Below are 23,126 nucleotides of genomic sequence, written 5' to 3' on the forward strand. Positions count from 1 at the left end.
GTTGATTTTATGATAAATTGCAATATTTTCATGGCACATGTGCACATACTTCCTGAGGTAAATTCTAATTCCAGCACAAAATAACCAGTTTGCATGAACACCAAATACTGCTAAAAAGTTCTCTCTGTTTCTCCCTCTCTCCTCTCTACCTTTCTCTTCCCTCCTCCCTCTCTCCCCCTCTCCACCCTTACCCACACAAATGTAGACACCACACACACACACACACACACACACACACACACACTCCCAGGCATAACTGCATAGGAAATGTTTATTTTCCAAACTCCAGAAAACAAACCTTATCTCAAACACTGAAAGTCCTTCCTTTTCCTGGTTTGGAAACACTAAGTCATACTTGTAGATTTTCTTTAGCCAGCATTTAGGTTTATTTAAAGCATAAAGTTGTGAGGACAAAATGACTCAGAAATTTGTAATGCACAATTAAAGCTTTTCACTTTTAGGTCACCAGTTCATATCTAGCCGACTTAGTTAAGGATTGGTTACAGTTGGTGCATTGTTTAGTTTCCAGAAGAAGCCGGGAAGCTCACTGCAACTCCTCCTGTTCTGATCTGTGAACGGGCTAGAGTTGATGCTTATTAACATATTTCTTTGCAGATAAAGCCAAGTTCAAGGAATTAAATAAAAGAGAGTAGACCCAGTAGGAGTTGATGAATAAGAAGCAGTTAATTTATTCATCTACAAATATAATGTCTCTTGACTGATACCTTTCTAAAAGTAATGTGTTAGAATGATCAGAATCAGGGCTTCCCTGGTGGCGCAGTGGTTGAGAGTCCGCCTGCCGATGCAAGGGACACGGGTTCGTGCCCCGGTCTGGGAAGATCCCGCATGCTGCGGAGCAGCTGGGCCCGTGAGCCATGACCGCTGAGCCTGCGCGTCCGGAGCCTGTGCTCCGCAGCGGGAGAGGCCACAACAGTGAGAGGCCTGCGTACTGGGGGAAAAAAAAAAAAGATCAGAATCATATTTCTATGTTTTTAATTACAGCGTCATAACAGCAAGAACTGTAACTTCAATAGATAAGTCAAACAATGAATATATACATATATATGCTTATATAAAATTTGGACAATTTCATAAACGAGTCATGATCTTCCTAGTCTATCACTTAGTAGTGCCAAGGTCATAAAATCATTTGTTATGCTCTGCCTTATGTAAGAGGCTATGGAATTTTTTTTTCTCACCCAAAAAATTCCAGAATGTGTTTTTTTTTTTTTTTTTTTTTTTTTTTTTGCGGTACACAAGCATGTGGGATCTTCCTGGACCGGGGCATGAACCCGTGTCCCCTGCATCGGCAGGCGGACTCTCAATCACTGCGCCACCAGGGAAGCCCCAGAATGTGTTTTTGAAAAATTTTTGAATAGCTTTTGTGTTAATTCAGTGTTAACATTGGACACTGAGATAAATTTAAATCGTGGTGTCAGCCAAAGCGTAAATCAAGCTTATGCGGGTACAGTATGTAATACCACTTCCCAAGGAATTCTACAGAGAAGGTAGTTGTCTAGAAATGGGGTAAAGAATTGTCATCTTCCTTCTGTGGAAACTTTTGATTGTAAAAATAATTGAGAGTAAACAGACTCCAATGCATCCCCTCAAGCTATGCCACGTGGGGATGTAAATTTCTCTCTGCTGAATGTTGCCAAATGGCTGCATTTCTTACAGCTGGTGGCTAAATTCTGACGGAGGGTAGACACCTTTACCATAACTGTATTTTCTCTCTGAACTTTTCATGGATTCTTATGGTAATTTATGTCAGGTTAAAGCCGAAAAAGCTAAAGCTAGCCAGAATTCATCCTGAGAGTTAGGCTTTGCTGCCAAATTAAAGAAATCGCTTGGTCTCAGTATTCTTCATTGGTTTTTCAGACTTACACTTGGGACCCTAGGTGCTTGATTTGAGTTGTCTGACATTCCCCAGATGGCTTTGTGTCCTTAAGAGCTAATTCAAAGAAGGTCATTTCAGCTGCTGAATATTCAAGCAAGTGTCTTGGCCCAAGGTTGATTGCAGCCATCATCTCAAGGGATGAACCTTGGATTTCTGAAGCTTCCTCTAAGCTCACAGTTACTGTCTTGGCCCTGCACATAATTACATTTATTTGCCAATGATGGGAATAAAATATAAATATGACCGTCAGCAATGGTAATTCCCCAAAACAGAATGACTGACACTGTGATGATAATAATGTTACTGTCCTGTTAGTGCCTCTGAAGATTGGAATAAATCTTTGGAATAAAATGTAAAAGCCGAATTTGTCCTTGACTTTTTAAAATCTGAGAATCACATAAAATATCTGCTAATTCCTTAAGTTAGTAAGCATCATGAAGGAAAATGATAGAATTGTGTCTTGTATAAGCTCATGTACTTTATACATATGTTTTTGAAAAGAGACGGGATAGCACATCCTCCTTCCACCAGGGTTCTGGCCAGACCTGACATTTCTTATCCCCTTTCATCTAACATGCAGTCAGCTTTCAGGAGGCAGTAGAGGGTAGGCGTAGGCACAAAACCACAAAACCACAATTTCAGGAGCTGCATTCCCTGGATCCGAAGTTTACATTTGTTGCTTAGTAGTCCAATGAGCTTTGGCGACTTCCTTAATAACATTCTTACCCCACTAAATAGGAGTGTATTTACCTCACTGGCTTGTTTTGAATCTTGAAGAAATTAATACATGCAAAGGACTTACGGAATTTTAGGGCACACAATAAGTACTGTATACATATTAGCTGTTTAGGTAAACTTGCAGTACAGAAATAAACGAAAACCAGAACTGATGCTGCAGTTTTAACAAGATGTTTAAGAGCTCCAGGTCTGGAACTGTACAACCTGGGTTCAAATCATTTTCGAGCCCTGTGACCTTAAACTTGTGACATAACTTGACTGAGCCTCAGTTTTCTCATTTGCAAAATGGGACCATAAATAATACCTGATCTGCAGTTGCTGTGAAGATTAAACGGGATAACACATGTAAAGTACTGAGTGCCTGGCACTACTCGAGTATGTGATATGTGTTAACTACTGTTCTGACTTTTATTTTGATGTTGAAGTGAGCACATGAAGTATTAGTACACGAGCAACATGGTATACTCAGAATCTGTGTATGTAGGGTTTCAGTTTTGCTAATGAGAATTGTTATTTTCTACTGTGCAGAGAACACATGCCTTGGAGTTTATAATTATTTTCTAATTGTTAGGAAAATAATAATCTGGTTTTCACTTATCCTTTGTTGGACTGTTTAGATTTTTAAAAAAAATCTGTAGATGCTTTTTTTAACCTGTAGGATTTGAGCTCTGGATGAATCGGTTAAGTAAAGTAAATGCTTTGTTAGTGATGTTACCTTCTCTTTGTCCAGCCATATTCTAGCCACTCATTAAGTGGACACCACTGGGAAGAAAAGCAACTCATCAATAACATCAAAAAGGGAGTGAAAGATAGAGGCAGAAAAGACATTGCTTCTGTAAAATAAAGTTCATGAGACCTGATATTTCACCATCTGTTGGGAGTGTTGTAAAGATTATGAAAACATTAGCATTTGTAAAACGTGATTCTGTGCCAGGAAGGCAGATAGAATATTATGCAAGAAATGACCAAAATTGCATGATGGCATTTGTTTCATGTGGTAACATCCGTGTTTTCATTAACAGGAAATTTTAGGGCAGTCTACCTGCTTCTTAGGAGTGGGAAAGGTGAATGAAAATTTAAAAAGGATTCATCCAGGCTTCCTTATGATAAAGTGAATCTTTAAGAATGTGTTTTCCATAGAATTAGAAACTTAGAATGTCATAGTGACAGTATATTTATCACCTTGTTTGGGGAGCAGACTTAAAGCATGATCACAGGAAAACACCTGTTTTGACACACTGTGGGGAAGGTGCAAACATACGGGCAAAGTCTGTCTAGGTGTAGAGTATACAAGAGTGCTTTGGCTAGCATCCTGCAAGGAGTTGGGTCTCAACGGTCTGCTCCAGCTTCTGCTGCTGCTGCTGCTGCTAATATTGCTGGGAAGGAAAAGAGGCTGACCTGGCATATCCTTTACTCTTGGTGCTGCAGCAGTCACTCAGGAAATGTGTTTAAGGGAACCTTCTGGATCCTTTTCATGGCACCATGGCAAGAAGAAGCCGTATCTTATCTATTGAAGATAAAGCATGGAGTTGGCTAATGGATGCTGGTGAGTGAATAAGGCAACTGGGGAGCCAGTTTACTAAGATACCTTTTGGACAGGTTCGCTCTGTCAAGGACTGAGGTGGCGTCTATGGGAAAATGGCATCTGATAATCTGAATATCAGAACATTGTTTTAGAAAGGAATCATAGTTTTAACACTGGTGACCTGATCTGTGATCCTGTGTATGTTCCATAAATAAACATATTTATTTCCAGCTTTACTACTTGAAGATACTAATCCTGAAGTTTGCTAGCTATCTCAGTATATGGAGTATAGTTTCCCATGTAATTTCTCAGGCAGTATTTAATCTTCATTCTTGTTTTTCATTTGACTCCCAGTGATTAAAAAAAATAATAACTTTCTAGTATATGAAAGCAGTTATTTTCCCTTTCAATTCTAAATGAGCCCCTCCTTTTTTTCAGCACAATAGAGTATAGAATTTTAAATTAAGAGATTATTTAATACACAAATTCTTGCCAGGAATATTCTTTTCAAGATAATTATGTAAGCAAATTAGTAAGGTATTGTTTATATTAGTCAGATAGTTGCACAGGATGAATCTTTGACATTAGCAATAAAGAAACTTCATTGCTAATGTATTTATCTGTCAACCCAATGCATAATAGTTTCCTTGAGCAAGTTTCTTCATTGGTAAAACAAATAATTTGAATGAGCTCTCTCAATTTTTCTCACTCCAACATACTGTCCTCTAAAATTTCCTTATCCCAAAGCAGCAGCCATTTGTGATAAGCCTACTATGAGATTGGAAATACATAGGTATCTCTTCCACCTTATAATTTATAACAGAGATGAATGTGTGCCAATTTATAGTTCACCTGTGTCTTTCATTAAAAGATTAGAAGATGCAGAAATATCAAGTTTTCCATAGAGGTATAGACCAAATTTTTCTAGAATAATTAATCTATGATTAATAGGTATTCCATGAAAAATGCTGACAATCAAGTTTAGGAATTTTCAGGAGCATAGTAAAGGTTCTGACAAGCCGTGTAGGAAGACCCCTGTTTAACTTTAATTTTTAAGAACTCTATTTGACTATAACCCGCCCCTCCCACCCCCATGCTTTTGAGGAGTGCCTTTTCACATGTGGCACCACTGTTCAGCCAGTAAATATGTACTGAGCCCCTACTATGTTGCCAGGTTAAGGTTAACTAGGTGCAGGGATACAGTTGTAAGCACCTTTGTCAAAAATTTCTCCCTTCGTGATGCTTAACAACAGAGAAACACTGATTTAGATTATCTCATTACTTTAGGAAGATACTTTAGTAGCAATGTAATGTTTATTTTTAAAAAGCTAGTACCGATTTTTCTATTTTCACTGACAATCCTGACATACCATTCTGTCTGAAGAGCTTTATCATTGAATGGACTCTACCATTTCAAGTGGCAACATTAATTCAGTCTCTTATCTTCTCTTCCACATTTTTTTGTTTGTATGTTTTAGTTTTTGTTGCTTACATTGTTGAAACTGATTTTCATGAGTGGGCTTGAGAACAGAGGTCAGAAAACAAACTGTAATTGATTTTTTAATGTATTATTTAAAGTCAGACTTATTACACTAAAAAGAAAGCTCAGCTTCCATTTAGTTTCTACCATAGGGACTCCCTCTTTCATTATGCAAACCTATCATATTGACATGATTGTGTTTTAAAAAATTAAGTTTTAGTTCAAACCAACATCTACACTTAGGCACCGTTTATAAAGTAGAAGTATTTTTAAAGGGAAATTCAGATTCCTCATCCTCTTATAAAATCTCAATTCTCTCAAATTTAAAATACTAGCTGCTTGGGCAGTACTTACTATTTTGTAGTTTAAGGATTATTTCATTTTATAAAAATATCTGACCCAGGGCTTCCCTGGTGGCGCAGTGGTTGAGAGTCCGCCTGCCGATGCAGGGGACACGGGTTCGTGCCCCGGTCCAGGAAGATCCCACATGCCGCGGAGCGGCTGGGCCCGTGAGCCATGGCCGCTGAGCCTGTGCGTCCGGAGCCTGTGCTCCGCAACCGGAGAGGCCACAGCAGTGAGAGGCCTGCGTACCGCAAAAAAAAAAAAAAAAATCTGACCCATAGCGACTTTCTGGACATAAGTAAGTTTGCCCAAGTAAGAGCTGCTTTTATTGTATAGATTATTAACATAATATATACAACATAACATAACCACATGTATATGAGGTGAGGGATGGAAGTCAACCTTTCCCAACACTTGTTATTTGAGTTATTTGACAGCAAGTAAAATAGATTATTACTACTGTTCTAGTTAACCTGAACTTAATATATGTTAAGTAAATACCTGAAATCAAGAATTACACACACAGAATAGCCATTAGGCAGTAAAGTTTCTTTTCATTTAACTCTAAAACAATATAAAATACTATGCATGGTTAATTTGCTTCTAGTCTTGAAAAAGTGACAGATCCTAAATGAGCATGGTCATTTTAATTTTGATTCATATTAGGGATGATTAAAGTTCTGTCAGAGTTTATATTTGGTCCCTGGCTTGATTTTACCCAGCTCCTTAAAGCAAAATTGTCTTAGGGTCTGTCTCTTGTAGCTGTTTACTACTTAATATTCAGCTGGCTCCTCAAGATAAGTTCCTGAGGGTTTGTGAGAAGTTGAAGAGCGGCGAATAGTGGTTAACAAGCTATAAGCATCTCCATGGAAAATAGAACCTCGTGAAACCCAGATTTAGGAGAATCTTAGTGAGTAGTTATCTGACAATACATTAAAACCTAATAAGTTAATCTCATTTTTCTTTCTTCCTCCTTTTTTTTCTCTTTTCTTTTTTCCATCTGTCCCTCTACTCATCTCTGAACACTTTGTCCATTTCCTTTTCTTCTTCATATTCTTCTCTTACCTCATGAATTCCTTCAGTCTCCCTCATCTGATCTTAATAGAAGGTGATGTATTTGATAAAACATATGTTGTATTTAAAAAGCAGTTTTATTGATTTCTCCATTTAAAAATCAACTGCGTTTAACCTTCTCTCTGTCTTTTCATTTTCTCCTCCCATAATGGACAACTTTGCCTTTTAACCTCTGTTGCCTTGTGGATCCGCACTCTGACTTTTTATATTTGTAAATTCCCTTATCTTAATGTAAATATTATAGTGATGGGATTTAGGAATTTGATGCCACTTATTAGATTTTTAACCTCAAATCTAGTAGGCATACTATATAATATGTCTTCCTTACTTTTCTTTCTAGAACTAGAGCTCCATATCCCCCCTCAACTGTGTTTTTGGCTGTCTGTGGGATGCTAGAATGGCCTATCTCCATGTATTTTGTTGCATTTTGCCATTGCTTCTTGTGTTCTGTCGGGGAATTTTGATGATTCTTTTCAAGTGCTACTTGAGCTCTCTGCTAGTTGTTCCCGTTCCCTTGTTCTCTTAGGGTCTCGTGCTGTGTGGTCATGTCTCCACTTCCTTGGCTCTGTCCTTTGACAGACCCTTGGGTTCCCTGATGGCTGCCCCTAAACCCTCATGAGGGCGGGAATATTCCTTCCCCTGCTGCTACGATTGAGCGCCCTGTGCGTGCTGGGTACCACGTTGCCCTCTACACTTGCTTTCAGTTCTTAAGGCTTCCCAAGCTTTGGCTGTGGCTCAGTGATCCTGCTGTCAAAACCCTGAAGCTTTCCTAGCCTCGACGCTCAGTGGTAGCAGCAGGTGCTGGGATTTCTCCAAGCCCCTAAGACCCTGGGAGCAACAGAATGGCCGTTTGACATAGACCTCAGGAGTTTTCAAAGCACCAAGAAACCTCTCCAGAAGATATGTAAAGGTAAGGTACTGATTTCTCTAGGAAGCTGTTTTAGAAGCTAAAAAACCTACAGCCATTAACTTAACGTAGACTCCATAGCTAGAGTATCCTTGGGCAACTCTGTATCTGATGATAGAGCCAAAACAAAACACTTCCTTTAGGAATTTGGTGTGATAATCGCATTTCTCTTTGATTTTATTTAGATTAAACTTGGCATTGAATTGATTTTTTAAAATATTTTTTCCATTCTTTGAAGTGGAATTCATGAAGCACCTTTTGGCTTTGTGTATCTTGTCAGAAGAATCTTGCTGAGAATTGAAACAGTTAAAAATAAATTAGAAATTATTTATCTTTCCAAATGCCTGTATTTTATTTACCTCTCCATTCATGTTTAAAACCAGAAACAAACATGAAATGATTATATCCTCAAATTCTTCAAACTCAAATTCCTATGTCCATAGTTAATTTAGAAGGAATGGGAAAGGCAGCTCAGATCATGGTAGTGCTAGAATACGTTATTGTCCGTTGTCAAAAATACTGCTTGGCATTCTAAATATAGCAGTCTCTTTTCTTTTAGGATTTAAGTTCAGGTTTTGTTGTTTTTTTGTTTAAAGGGGATTATTTCCCTGCCCCTATTTCTTGGGGGAAAAATTTTATTCCATTTGCATGTAAAAACCAGGATGAAAGATACACGTGGGATGTTGGTGTGTGTGTGAGGGCTGGGAGGGAGCACAGCAGCATCTCGGAGTGAACGACCCAAATCATCTCTTCAGCATGAATAGCTTTTGTGGCAACTGGTATTTATTTATAACTTTTATTCTTTACTCAGCCTCCATTCATAGACGTTATTCTCGGAAGTGTTATTAACACACCTCTTCTAATATGAGATCTTTGGTGGCCTTACTATCAATTCATGTCTTCTTTTTTCTCCCTTTGTTTTCTTTTCAATAAGGACTTAATCTCTTAATTGATTCCCTATGGTTGGAATTAAGGCTATTATTAGCTTACTGTCAGGTTGAAACACTTTCATCTCAATAACCAAAAATATAACAGGTTTTAAAAATGAAAAAGAAGAATGTTGACGAATAGCTGTACAAAATGAAAACGAAGATTTATCTTTGATAGTGCTTACTTTAGCATGCTTATTTTTAAAACTAAAAGATGTTCAACAAAGTATTTTATTTACACTTGCAAATATCCAAGTTTTATTCCCTCTAGACCTCGAAGCATAAGTGAATGGAATGTTTTGCTGTCTTTCTAGTACATCAAATTGAGTAATTGATTTCATATGTAAAAATAGAAAAGGGAAATTTTAATACTTTGATTCTTAACATTTATAATGCGTTTACTGTTTTAAAAAATGTATGGCACAGTCTCAAGGTAGGAGTTTGCATTATTCTCAAGTTGGCTTGTAGAGTGCTTTTTCCCTGTTTTATTTATCTAGAATTCTTATATTCTTCTGGGACAAGAAATGAATATATATATACATATATATATAGTTACATATATATAAAATTTTGTATATATATAATTTTAAAATGATTTAATTAAGTGTTAAGACAGAATGATAGATTGAACTTATTATGGCCATTTATAAAATTACCTTACAATTTTAAAATTACTTTAAAAATATTTTTAGTGGAGCACAATTAATTAGTGGTATTCATTGTATTTAATGTTCTATGGAGAAAGTAACTTCGCAGGACACAGTATAGTAATATTGATAGTTTAGTGATGACTTTTTTAAGGCATATAGAAAATGTACATATCATAAAATAGTGGTACCGTGAAGATCTTAGCAGCTAGCTGAATAGAATAAGTAATAGTAATAAGTAAATAAATAGAATAAATAATAGAGTGACTTTTTTGGCGATAAGGAAGCAGAGGACCAGTAATTCACAGTTTCTTAAGCCCAGAGCCAAGACCAGAACCCAAGTCACTGAATTCTAACCCAGTGCATTTGTCTCTATGTGATTCTGTTTCTTAAACTTGCAGTACATTTGAGGGGCCAATTTGCCAATGTCAGCAGAGCAATGAATGGATTCTAGGAATTGAAGAGATTTTCTTCAGTATTAAGAGTTTCTGAGCATGGCTGATAAACATTGGGCTTACTTCCACAATGTAGCATGATTGAGGCCTTTAGAATTTCTTTTTTATTTCTTGTCTTGTTTAGTGTGGCTTTCAGTATATTAGGATTTTGAAAAGTACATTGGAAGGATCATTAAAATATTTTTGATGAAAGTATAGAACTTCTGGCATGCCGTTTATTTCAGTTTATGATCATGTAAATTTGGCACTTTTCTGAAAATTTAAATTCTTAGAGTTGAAAAGATTGTTCAAGTATAGGCAGTATATTTTCTGCTTCTAAGCAAAAATTTTAATTGGCTTTCATTGTTTCCAAAATTTAAAAATTCCTCAACTTGTATTTTTAAAGATACCTGTTTGTTTGTGGTATCATAAAAGTGGAAAGAATGCACGTTCTCTGTAATACAATAATTATATTTGTGTGAAATTATTTGATATATTCATCAATTAAATGCATTCTGGTTGTCTGACTTGGAATTATTACTTCAAAATCCAAATTCTCCTTGACTTTACCATATAGCTATCATCACTTAATAAGACCATGCTTAGGCTCCTTTAATGTGGTTCTTGGGGAGGTATAATTATAATCCAGTCCCTTTGCTTGTTGCCCAAGATGCTCATTAACCAAGATGGACCTAGGAGAAAAATGTGTACAAAACTAAGAATATAAACTCTGAATTCTCTTTTTAGAAAGTTCAATTTGAAAAATACTTAAGGATTGGAGTAGTTTTGGAACGGGAGTTTGTAAAACTTAACTTTAGAAAAAAATACGAAGTACTTATTCACTGCAAGTCTTAGAAGTCTTGGGGTAGTTCGCAAAATAAGGTCTGTTTAATCCCAGTTGTAACAATCCCTAAGTATTTCTACCATCACTCAGCTCGTACGACTCATACCTCTCAATTCCCACTGGTTCCTGTTTCCCGTCTATTCCTTGTCCCTTCTTGGAGAGTATGAGAGTTGTTCAGACTGGTGGGCTATGAGCAGAACATTTATAAACGACATTGAGAAATGTCAAATGTGAGCCTTTTATGATATATTTCCATGGTTGTAACAAATAAATCAAAGTTCACAGCCTCATTAGACGTACCCATATAGAAAAGATGCACTTGGTTTGAGCAACTAAAAGAAGGGACAGATCTAGGGAATGATCCCCAATACTAACATTTTTGATCCTTTAGGGGAGTTTTACACTGTTCATTATTCATTTTGTTGTGTGGAAATTAAAGTTTATCGCATCAGAATCGTTCAAGATTAAGCTATCTCTTTCGTTAATTGTAATTTATTGATTACCTACTACCTCCAGTGCCATTACAATAATTCTCTCATTTATTCTTCACAAAAATACCTGGAGGTATGTAGTATTATTATTTTACCTTTACAAATTAGGAAACTGAGGCTGAGAGAAGTTGAATAACCTGCCCAAGATGTCATAACTGAATCCAAGGATTCAAACACAGGTTGTATGGCTCCAGTGTCCACACTCAGAGGTCCTATAATTTGTCAATTCTGGCAGTGAGTGTTAGTTTCTAAATTCAGTACTGCCTCTTTTCATGACCCAATGACATCAAGGCGCTCTCTTCTAAACATCCTCCCAACTCAGTCTGGTCTATGTTCATCACTGGCTAGTTGACCTTGAAAATGTTACATACTATCCTCTTTCAGTCATAGTCACACCCGCTCTGAAATATGAGTAAGAGCTCCTTGTCTTTTTATGAAGATTTAATTAATTTAATTTAATTTAACAAGACAGAGTGTGCCAAGCACTTAGCCGAGTGGCTAGCATATAGAAAACAGCCAATAAATTGTTGATGCTATTATGTAACTTTCTTAAGTTCATACAACTAGAATTCAGACCTAAGTCTGTCTGACTGGAAAACTAAACAAAACAAGAACATATACACACATATACACTTTCCACAAAGCAACAGCAATAACAACAGTAACCACAAAGCAAAAACTCATGCTTTCTCTGCACTCCGACACTCTCTCATCCCTAACCATGCCTTTTATGATGAATAAATCAAGATGTCATGTACGCTGCTGGGCAAAGTAGCATAGTTTAGTGGTTCAGGGGGAACTCTAGAAGAAAGGCTTCCAAAAATTGGAATTCTAGCTCCATTTCTTGCAAACTGTTTGATATTAGGCAAGTTACATAACCCCGCTACAGTTCTTTACCTATATGTAAAGCTAATAATTATATCATTATTCCATTATATTGGGTTATTATGGACAGTAAATGATTAAAGAGCTCCTCCAATAAATGACTTTTATTAATAATTGATTGAGGTGTACATATTTCTTTTAAAATATAGTATGTTCAAAGAATGAGCTGCATGGCTTATGAAAATCAGAGATGGACAGGATCTTGGTGATTCAATGATCTTCCATTCTCCAAGAATTGATATGATTTCCCTGTCAAAGCTGTTTTTCCTCAGTAAGCAGGCCAGTAGAGAAAGGTGGGGAAAAGTTATCAAAGATCAGAATTGACCCAAATTTGGGGTGGTTTTGCCATCAGGAAGGTGGGTGAACTTCTCTCATTTGGGCAGTGTCAGTGACAGGCAGCATGGTCACCAGATGGTGGGAATGGTCCTGGTTAAGCAGATGGTAGGTAGTATTATCATTCTTGTATTCTTTCCCTTTTGAAACAGAACCCAAACCAGCAGGTGGGGTTAAGTTCTGGAGAGAGAGAGTTAACTTGGACTGAGCCGAGTATCAGAGGTTAGTCTTGAACACTAGTCAGAACAGGGACTTCTTGAATTCTTGCTGCTTAACCTGTCTAGCCTCCTTTACTAGATTCTCAACTCCTTGAGGTTGGGGATGTTTATTGTATTTACTTGCATTGCCTTGCACAGGGTCTCAGAAATAGTGGACGCTCAATGCATGTTTGACAATTAAATAAAAGACTAGAAGTTTTGGAAATGGGACAGAAGAACTCATTTAAGGATATCGTGGTCGCCAAAGGGATTGGAAAGCAAGTCTACAGTGCAGGAAGCCTAGGCTGTCCTGGGGCTCCCTCACGGACAGAGAGAAGGGTTAAAGCAGATCCTAGAGGTGGGCCAGGGAGCTGAATGTATATAACCTTTGTAATGACAGGTTTGGTGACCTAGCAGAATTGAAATTGTTAATGTAGCCTGATTAATGAATGTGGGAATAAAATATTCTAAACTGTTTATAAAACTTTTCAAGCAAGGACATATTTAAAGAATTAAAAGCTACTGGAATCTATTTACATTCATTTTTCATACAGTTAAAAATGATATTTCTGGCATTAAAAACTCAATTTTGGTGCCAGAAACTTGAAGAAAAATATATCTGATGTAAATACATCATTAACGTATATACCCTTACATAGAGAAGTTATCAAAATATGGTTTTAAATATGTAATATTGTAAAATTGTAATTCGTAATGTATGAGTAAAATGAAGAGCCTATGCAGATGATGGGAGAAGTCAGAGTGTAATTATGAAAGCTGAAATATTTGTGAGGGATGGTTGGCAAAGCTTTGGGGTTTTATTATAAATTTAACTCCTCCTTTGATGTGTGTTCTCCAAAATAATAAGATGAAAGCATTTTTCAATCAAAGTTTGCATTAAAAACATAAAACATATTAAACAGAAAATTAACTCTGCTTAGCGTTGAGCCTAACAATTTTTGTTGACCCTTAAGTTGCCATAAAGGTGTTTTTAGGTAAACCAAACAGGTATGCCCATTATTCGGCATGGTATATGTAGGCTAGACACATTTGCTTCTTGCATTCACACCCAGGATGTTGTGTGCTGGCACCTGAAGGATGGCTGTTTAGAAAACTTCAACTAAGAGTTAAAATCAGATCAAATGTTTCCATGAACATTTGTGTCTCTTTAATTTGAAAAAGACCATATGTTGCAGTAGTACTTCTATAATATTAAGATAGTGTGGAACTTTCCAGGGTATCTCAAGAACAAACTTTTAAATCAAGAGCGAAGTCATTTCACATTTAAAAAATTTTGCTTTGGAAAACACACACTGATGTGAAGGTAAACAAAAAATTGAGTCCGAAAATGGAAAAATCATCACTAACGCAAGTACGTTATTTTGTAGAAAGTAGGGTCCTTCCCTGCTTTTATTTTCAAATGTGTCTGTAAACTCACCCTCTCTTCCCAGTTTCTCTCTGAATACATAGAGACATATACAGAGATGTATACATAGAGATAGCAACACACACACACACACACACACACACACACACACACACACACACACACACACTTTAGCTTATACCATAAAAGATTTACACCAGAACACAAATTGCAAGATGTTATCTCTGTAATTCTCTTCAGTCATTTGCTTTGCTTTTATGGCTATGCATCACTGAATTATATCTGGGTGTAGCATACTGTTTATATGAGGAAACACCCTGGCAGTGCCTTTTTTTTTTTTTTCTGTTTTTCATTTCCTGATGCCTGCTTTTAGTTTATTTTGTCAATTCATCATGTGAGTTTTAATTAGGTAGTAAGTTTGAGATATTATTGAAACCGTATGTAGTAAATAACAAAAGTTAGTAAGCTCATCATAAAATCCTTTACACATGAAATAACTTAGATACCTGAGTATCAGTTTTCTCCTCCCAACCTTTGCCCTGGATGTGTTCTTGGCAGTTTAATCTGTTTTGTTTTACCCGTTTCATAACATAAGAGGCAGTGAGTGGTACAAATAACATTAGTGGTATCTCTTCCTGAGGAGAGTTTTGCCATTGGATGTAGAAGTGTCAACGCTAAGAGAGAAAATGTAAATAAAGTGAACGGTCCTTGGTAATCGTGACCAATTGTCACTCTTGATTTCCTATCTGGCAGTTGGCCTTTGATGTATGAATTTTTTAAAAGACTTTTGTAATTAAAAAGAAATTTGCTGTGTGGTACAAGCCAAACAAATATTTAAAAAACACTATTTTTATTAAGATGGACAGCTGTATAGTTAAACCACTATGTATGTATATATATGTATAATTTATTAGACATAATTTGCAGACACTCTCACACCATTTCTAAGTAGAATTGCAATTATGCTGGTATAGCTTGGAGGTTAGGAGCATTGGCTCTGGAGCCAGATAACAGATAACTTGGGCTCAAACCCCAGCTCCACTACTTACTGTGTGTTTCCTTGGATAAGTTATTGGACCTCTCTGAGCGTCAGCTACCCCATCTTTATAATGGAGATAATAATGGGACTGTAGGATAGTTTTGAGGATTAAATAAATTAATAAATTTAAACCATTTAGAGCAGTGCCTGGCACACACTAGATATTCAATAAGCTGTTGTTATTATTTTGCTGTACTGTTTTGTGACTAGTTTCTAACAGAAGTGGTTATCTAGCCTCCTGTTTTATGATGTAGGGCTGATGGGAACTGACAATGTGAGAAAAAGGTAAAACTGAGAGTCAGCGAGAGTGTTTTCTAGCCAAGAGGTCAACCAGAGGACAAATTCATGTGGTAGTGTGGGGTCCAAAACTTAGAAAACTTATGGATGATTGATGGGAGGGAGCTACACTTCAAAATAATCTGAAGGTATGTCATTGGGAGGTGGAGCTTGGCAATAGTGCCCTTTTGGAAGACTTAGAGAATAATCCTCAAATGTGTCCGCATCAGTACTGCATTTCAGTGTCTTATAGTGAGAAATTTTTACCAATATCCATTTAAACCAGTTTCCTTATTTAAAAAAATTCATACCTTTCACATAAATAGGTTAGGTTTATTATTTTTTTTAACTTTCATTGTTTCCCTTCCTTTCTTCTTGATTTTCTCCATATTGTCCCACCATTTTCCTGAGAAGAGTTTATTTTACAGGGATTAAAGCAAGATATTATTTTACAGACTAAACCTGATGACCCTCAGAAGGATGCTGTACTGTAGCATAACCACATTTTCCTGGGACAGTTCCCATTTCAGTTTTTCTATTAGACTTTGCGTTACTGTTCTGAAGTAAGGAAAATACAGGCCTGCGGTTTTGTTTCCCAAGTTTGCCTAGGCTAACTAAAGCCACCATTATCATCTACAACAGAAAGTGAAGGTTGCCCAAGAGGAAAGTACAGAGCACCTCCAATTAAAAACATTAAAATAACAAAGACTTCAGAAGCCGTTTTCATGATTCCTGACCCTGTGTTCGAAACTTCTCATGACTCACCTATCACAAAGGTTGTGGTGACACTGTCTGAGGCCCTACACCAAATTTCTAAACACAATCACTTTAATTTTAGAAAATAAGTAATCTATATTGTATTTCCAAAGTCTAGGGTTGAGGGATTGAGCTTGTACTTTCTTTTATGTATTTATGGTTTTGGAACCGTGTTGACAAATTTGCAAACATGTAATGAACTTTCATACAACAAAGGATACCTAAATGTGCTATATTAAGGTTGCTGCATGGAAATAGACCTCTTTAAAAAGGACGTCTCAACTCAGAGGAAAGTTTAATTTTAGGTTCATTTGCGACCAAAATTATTTTAAAATATCTTTACAAGGGTTGAAAAGTAACATATTGAAAAATAAAGTTAATTATTTAAAAAATACTAATTCAGTTGACACTTTATTTTTAATAACAGAACCTCAAATTGAGTTAAAATTATCCTTTAGTTATTTTTGTTATGAATTTCCATTCCAGAGCTATTTTAAAATAAGATTTCATGTTTAAGTCTTCCAATAGACCATTTTCTACCTGTAACGCAAATATACCCGTCCTTATGGAAATCAGGTCAGTTTCTACTTCATGTTTGTAAGTTCTTGGTGTTTTTTTCTTTCTTCTCTTTTATTACAGTATAGTTGATTTACAATATTGTGTTTCAGATTATAGCAAAGTGATTCAGTTATATGTGTATATATCTATGTTCTTTTAAAAATTCTTTTCCATTATCGGTTACTGTAAGATATTGCGTATAGTTCCCTGTGCTATACATTAAATCCTTGTTGATTATCTATTTTACATATGGTAGTGTGCGTCTGTTAATCCTATACTCCCCATTTATCCTCTCCCCCTTCCCCTTTGGCAACCATAAGTTTGTTTTGGTTTTGGCATTTTTAATGGAAGTCAAGAACTTTACAACAAAGAAAACTACAAATCATGTAAGACTGGGACGAAGCACTGGTTTTTTAGTTTCTTGTGACAGGTCCCCATTTAATCACCATTTTACCTTGTGTGTATCATGTGTCCTTGGAAGCATACCCACCATGTTTCCTCCCTGGACCACGTGAAATCTGATAGGGATGATGCATAGCACAGCACCTTTTGTAAACTCGACTTCATCTTGTTTGGGAAATAATTCATTTATCTGAAAAGTAATACAAATGCAAGTTCAAAAGTATACTGTGAGTAGTAAATATTTTCCTGAAATCTGACCACTAATGATGCACTTGTATATTGCTCTCGTGAACACTAAAACTGAAAACATAATTATTGTTTTTATAATATAATTGGTAGTACAAATTTTAATCTATTTTGAAGAATTGTGAGGTGGGAGGAAAAAGAGTCCAAACTCTTCTTTTCCTTAAAGCTAAGTCATACATTGAAAAAGTCAAGGTCATATTTAAAATTTCTTCTACAGTTTTGTTTCGTTTTTTTTTTTTTTTTTTTTTTTTTTTTTTTTTTTTCGGTACGCGGGCCTCTCACTGTTGTGGCCTCTCCCGTTGCGGAGCACAGGCTCTGGACACGCAGGCTCAGCGGCCATGGCTCACGGGCCCAGCCGCTCCGCGGCATGTGGGATCTTCCCGGACCGGGGCACGAACCCGTGTCCCCTGTACCAGCAGGCGGACTCTCAACCACCGCACCACCAGGGAAGCCCTCTTCTGCAGTTTTGAGACTTGTTTCTGTTGCCCAAAATAATTTTACAAAAGAGAAGGTGAATATAATGGTGAGAGTTAAGGTATAGAAAGCAAGCATCTGCCCTCAAGGAGAAAATGAATTTTTAACGAACACTAGAGAATATAAAATTTGCTATATCATCAAAATATATTATATCCTCAAAGAGCTGGATAAGCCAACGTGTATTTATTGAATAAATCAGTGTGTTAGTGAAAAAAGAGTGAGCTAGTGGATGAATGAATGGATAAATTTAGTGGTAACACATTCTTCTTCCTGTTTATTATTTTTAGAAAACAATACTTATTTTAAAGTACTATAAAGAATTCATTGAAAGAAATTGGGTGAAATTCCTCATTTTCTCTTGTGGTAACAGCCAGTCATTACAGTACTATGAGAACTTTTAGGTTATAAGATATTGTTTATGCAGGTTGAATTACCCTACCTGCATTTATATGGCTTTTGGGAACCAGTAGAGGAGAAAACACAAATAAGCAAAAGGGCAGTTCCTACTGTTCTAAAAATAGACATTCATCCATGTAATTACTTCCTAAATAAGATAAATAGAAATGGATTAAGAAAATTACAGTGGTTTAGAAGAATTTAGTGTTTTTTCTATCCCTATTTTTATTTAGCTTTGACAGTAATTGTGTTAAAGGAACACCATGCACTATGTATTTTTAAACATTTAGTCAGCAGCAGTAACACCCAAAAGTATAAAGGATTAAAAAAAAAAAAAAGCAGTGAGCTTGATACTATCATGGCAGGTTTTTAACTGTTGGAGAAAAAGGTAGGGGAAACATTAAATATCAGTATGAAGTTAAGGCTTTTCACAAGTCTTGGGACATTATGGACAGCATAATGAGCCTTCCTACAGCATGGGAACAGAAAGAGTGGTTGCAGAAATAAACTGAGGTGGGAATTTGAAGAGAAAGGAAGGGCGTTGGCTGATAGAGAAGCGAGCTCACATCAGCATAAGTACTGGCTACCATGCCTGTCCAGGGGCTCCTTCCCCAGGAATGTATCCCTTGTGCTACGGAGAGTACTTATGTAAACACACACTGTAGACGTTTAGAAATGCTGGAATAACAGTTCTTCAGGGGTTACTATGTAATTATTTATAGCTGTTGCATTTATTTATCTTAGTACCAATTTATAGAGCTAGTATTTGACTTGTGTTACCTACAGCATCTTGTATCATCATTTGAAAAAGTACATAAACAACATTTAAGAAAAATGCAAACATCAGTGGCTTTAGTCAGTGAATAAAACAGCTGGAAACTTATTTCTTATTATTTTGTAAATGAATAGTTGAATGTAACATTATATTCATGGCATGTTGAAAAATGAAAAAAAAAGAGAAAGAATAGAAACTTGGACTTCTGAATGAACAGCTTATCAAAACACTCAGATTTTATCTGAGCCTTAGTGGAGAACGTTTTTACTATTTCTACAAAGCCTAGAGGAAATCACTGAACTAGAAAAGCTGAATATCATTTCTGACTAATCTCTTAGTCATCCTAATAATGGGAAATTATTTATTAGTTCGTATTTTTCATAGTGGTCCCTCTTGAACAATAAAAATCACAGAGCCCACTCAAAGATATTTCAGGAAAATGGATGTGATGCTTTGAAAAAATATTGTACTTAAAAGGAGACACAGTAAATGTTTTGCATTATGCTACTGTTTATCACTTATTTCTCCATGTGTGTCTAGGAAAGTTAGCTGAAAATGACCTTGACGTTTATCGTTTGGATGTTTAGGGATGAGGCATTGCCATTAGCCAAGTTAAGAAATATAGGTGTTAGAATTGATGTGTTCTCTTTTTTTTAGGGAGAATAAGCAGGGGGCAGATAACCGATTTGGTTGGGGATGGTTGAATTTACAGAAAAAGCATCTGAAAATCATTCATATAGAACTGATAGTGCTGTGTTACAAGAGAGTTCTGTGCTGAATTCAGAGAGGGAATGTACTGCAGGAAGAAGGGATATAAAGACAGTCTTAGTGCATCTCTCTATAATCAGCAGTCAGAAGAGAGAAAAATCAAATAAAGTGACAGAGAACAAGCAGATTAATAAACTGTGGGAAGAGGAGGGAGAATGGTGCATTATCAAGAAAGGCAAAAGAGAAAAGGAAGTAGTTAGTGGTGCCAGATGCTAGAGAGAGGACAAGAAATGAGAAAAGGACATTGATTCGGGCAGTTAAACGGGCACCAGTAACCTTTGAGAAGGCAGTTTGAGTAGAGCTGGGAGGGAGGAGGTGGAATCCTCCTTGCAAACCAGATTCCATGAAGATGAGTCACTGGAAGATATGTATGAGAACTCAACAAGTTTAGACAACTCTCTAAAGAAATTCGGTAATAAAATGAAGAGAAGTGAATGTCAGCTGGAGAGTTCAGAGAAGAGAAGATTGTTGTAGAAGAGTGGAGGGTCCAATGGAAGCATGTTTCTCCCACTAAAGGAAGATACAGGAGTCATTGGAGAGGAAAAGATGAATACTCATTAAAATAAAGATAATGGGGAGTGCTATATATCAGAGAAGCTGAGAAAGGGTCAAAAAAGTGGGTAGGGAGGTTGACCTTAGAAAGGAAGATGTACCAAGCACTTCAGAGTTCAGAGAGTCAGATTCAAAGAGGAGGTGCTCAGCCAGGGAGACTACTCTCCTGGCATCCCCTCTGTACCTTCAGTTGCATCTTGTTTGTTGTCTGGATGTTTCGCTGCCTTTTTCACACTCACGATTATGTAATGTGTTTTAAATCCTTTAGTTTAACTCTTCTTGCCTTATAGTCCAACCTTGACTGTAAATTTTGTGAGGGCAGAAAAGTGTATATTGTTTAATAACCGCATATAAATTTCTTAATAAGCTCCCTTTTCATGTGGTCCCTAATGTATTTCAGTAATCCCCAAAGCCAGTGCTATCAGGGGAATGGTTTTGCAGCCTGGACAGTGCCTCATAATACAGGGCTAATTTAGCTACCTATGTGAACCTCAAAATCTGTTTCTAAAACAAATCCTCAGTTTCAAATGAATGGGACAGGTTATTAATATGATACTCTTTTCCCCCTCCTGGTTAGAAAGTTACAACGTAATAAGACATAACTTAGAGCTCAGAAATAGATACCTTCAAAGCCAGATAAAAATTTTAACCATATTCATTATAGAAAGTGGAAACATTTGACTGAAAAAGAAAATAATTTTGAAAAGATCAAAATGTGCAAAGTAAAAAGTTGCTAGGGCTTCCCTGGTGGCGCAGTGGTTGAGAGTCCGCCTGCCGATGCAGGGGACACGGGTTCGTGCCCCGGTCCGGGAAGACCCCACATGCCGCGGAGCGGCTGGGCCTGTGAGCCATGGCCGCTGAGCCTGCGCGTCCGGAGCCTGTGCTCCGCAGCGGGAGAGGCCACAACAGTGAGAGGCCCGCGTACCGAAAAAAAAAAAAATTAATGCATAGAGAGATTTAAACTGTGTCTGATAGACTTTTTATCTTAAATTTGAGGATGTGAAGATAGGCTGTGATTATCAACAACAGCAACAAACAACAACAGACCACCCCAATTTCAGTGGCTTATCTCAACAAAGAGTTATTTCCCGCTCTTGTAAAGTCAGTGGTGCGGCCCTTCATCCAGTGACTCAGGGATCTAAGTTTGCTCCATTTTCCTCCGTGTGACTCCTGGGCTAGAGTTAGTTATATGGCACAACTTAATTGCAACAGAGGCTGGGAAAGCTAGCCTTGTGGGGTGCTTAGAGACAACAGTGCATAGAGGTTGACCAGGCTGCTCTGTGTTTTGCTTTGTCTTTTATGTTCCTATTTTTTGGGTTGGGCATGATGGAACGGATGGAGGGGTAAGAGGTAGACACCCTTGGGTGAATTCAAGGGTCAAACACTACTTCCACAGCTCTTTATTGAGTACTTGTTACATCTCTTGTGTATTCATTTCTGAAGAAGGGTCTATCTCAATAGATGCTCAATTTTTTTGGCTGCTGGTCCATTTTGAGAATCTGATAAAAGTTACGATACAGTGCAAATCAGCACTTAACCCGAAAATCAGGCAGGCACGTTCAGGGGTCCACGAAATCTCTGCAGCCCACCCATCATCGTCCTCTCAGTGTTGAGAGTGCCCGGACAGCACTCACTGATGAGTGAAGTATTGGAGAAGGTGAGAAATCAGCACAAACGTAAATTTTTCCTGCCTTAGGTGAATACTAGGAACCTTTTAAAATTAAAGCTTTAGTCCCTCAGGTTGAATGGAGGAGCTGATTTGGTTGCTACCTAGATATAGATTCATTCAAGGAGAGAGATGCGACAGTAGACAGAATTGTTGATAAGAGCATGCTTGAGAGTCAGGCAGCTGATGGGGAATGCAAATTCCTTTTATTCATGGTGTCTCTTGCCAGTTTGTCCTATATGAGCCTTTATTGAAAAATGGGGGACTTCCCTGGTGGCGCAGTGGTTAAAAATCTGCCTGCCAATGCAGGGGACATGGGTTTGAGCCCTGGTCCGGGAAGATCCCACGTGCCGCAGAGCAACTGAACCTGTGCGCCACAACTACTGAGCCTGCGAGCCACAACTACTGAAGCCCATGCGCTCTAGGGCCCATGCTCCATAACAAAGAGAAGCCACCACAGTGAGAAGCCCGCGCACCACAGCAGAGTAGCCCCCGTTCGCCACAACTAGAGAAAGCCCGCGCGCAGCAACGAAGACCCAACACAGCCCTAAATAAATAAATAAATAAAAATTTAAAAAGAAAAATGGATTAAAATTGTCAGGTTTTTTTTATGGTTGCATTACAGAGAAGTCAGTGTTTTTCTATTAAAGTCTATACTTGAGTTTGAGGACCATACAGATGAATGAAAAGACTAAAAGAGATTTCCATAGCTTAATTCGATACCCACGGTCCCTTCATTCTTTTTTTTTTTTTTTTTTTTTTTTTTGCGGTACGCGGGCCTCTCACTGTTGTGGCCTCTCCCGTTGCGGAGCACAGGCTCCGGACGCGCAGGCTCAGCGGCCATGGCTCACGGGCCCAGCCGCTCTGCGGCATGTGGGATCTTCCCGGACCGGGGCACGATCCCGTGTCCCCTGCACTGGCAGGCGGACTCTCAACCACTGCGCCACCAGGGAAGCCCAGTCCCTTCATTCTTTAAAGTTATAAAGCAAATCTCTTAATTTGGAGTTTTATATTCTCAACTGCTTCACTGTAATTTCACCTCTTTTTACCATATGGAAAGTAAATGCCTCAAAATCCTTCATTTCTAGAGTGAAGCAGGGCATGT

General features: G+C 37.5%; 1 protein-coding gene across 17 annotated transcripts in view; it reads left to right on the top strand.

Annotated features, from left to right (window-relative positions):
• Window positions 1–23,126, top strand: part of MBNL1 (muscleblind like splicing regulator 1) — a 201,750-nt gene that overhangs the window by 85,080 nt on the left and 93,544 nt on the right. For 3 of the 17 annotated variants that reach the window (XM_024768999.1, XM_024769000.1, XM_024769001.1), the window contains exon 2: window positions 4,064–4,181. The exons of 11 other annotated variants lie outside the window; for them this stretch is intronic. In XM_024768999.1, the coding sequence (XP_024624767.1) occupies window positions 4,176–4,181 (6 nt within the window). In that variant the 5' untranslated portion in view covers window positions 4,064–4,175. Of the gene's footprint in view, window positions 1–4,063; window positions 4,182–7,064; window positions 7,091–7,300; window positions 7,967–23,126 lie in introns of all 17 variants that reach the window. 3 more of the 17 variants (XM_024769003.1, XM_024769004.1, XM_024769006.1) reach the window with 3 other exon arrangements.

Source organism: Neophocaena asiaeorientalis, unplaced genomic scaffold (genome assembly GCF_003031525.2).
Source record: "Neophocaena asiaeorientalis asiaeorientalis breed wild unplaced genomic scaffold, Neophocaena_asiaeorientalis_V1.1 scaffold118, whole genome shotgun sequence".
Classification (NCBI taxonomy): domain Eukaryota; kingdom Metazoa; phylum Chordata; class Mammalia; order Artiodactyla; family Phocoenidae; genus Neophocaena; species Neophocaena asiaeorientalis.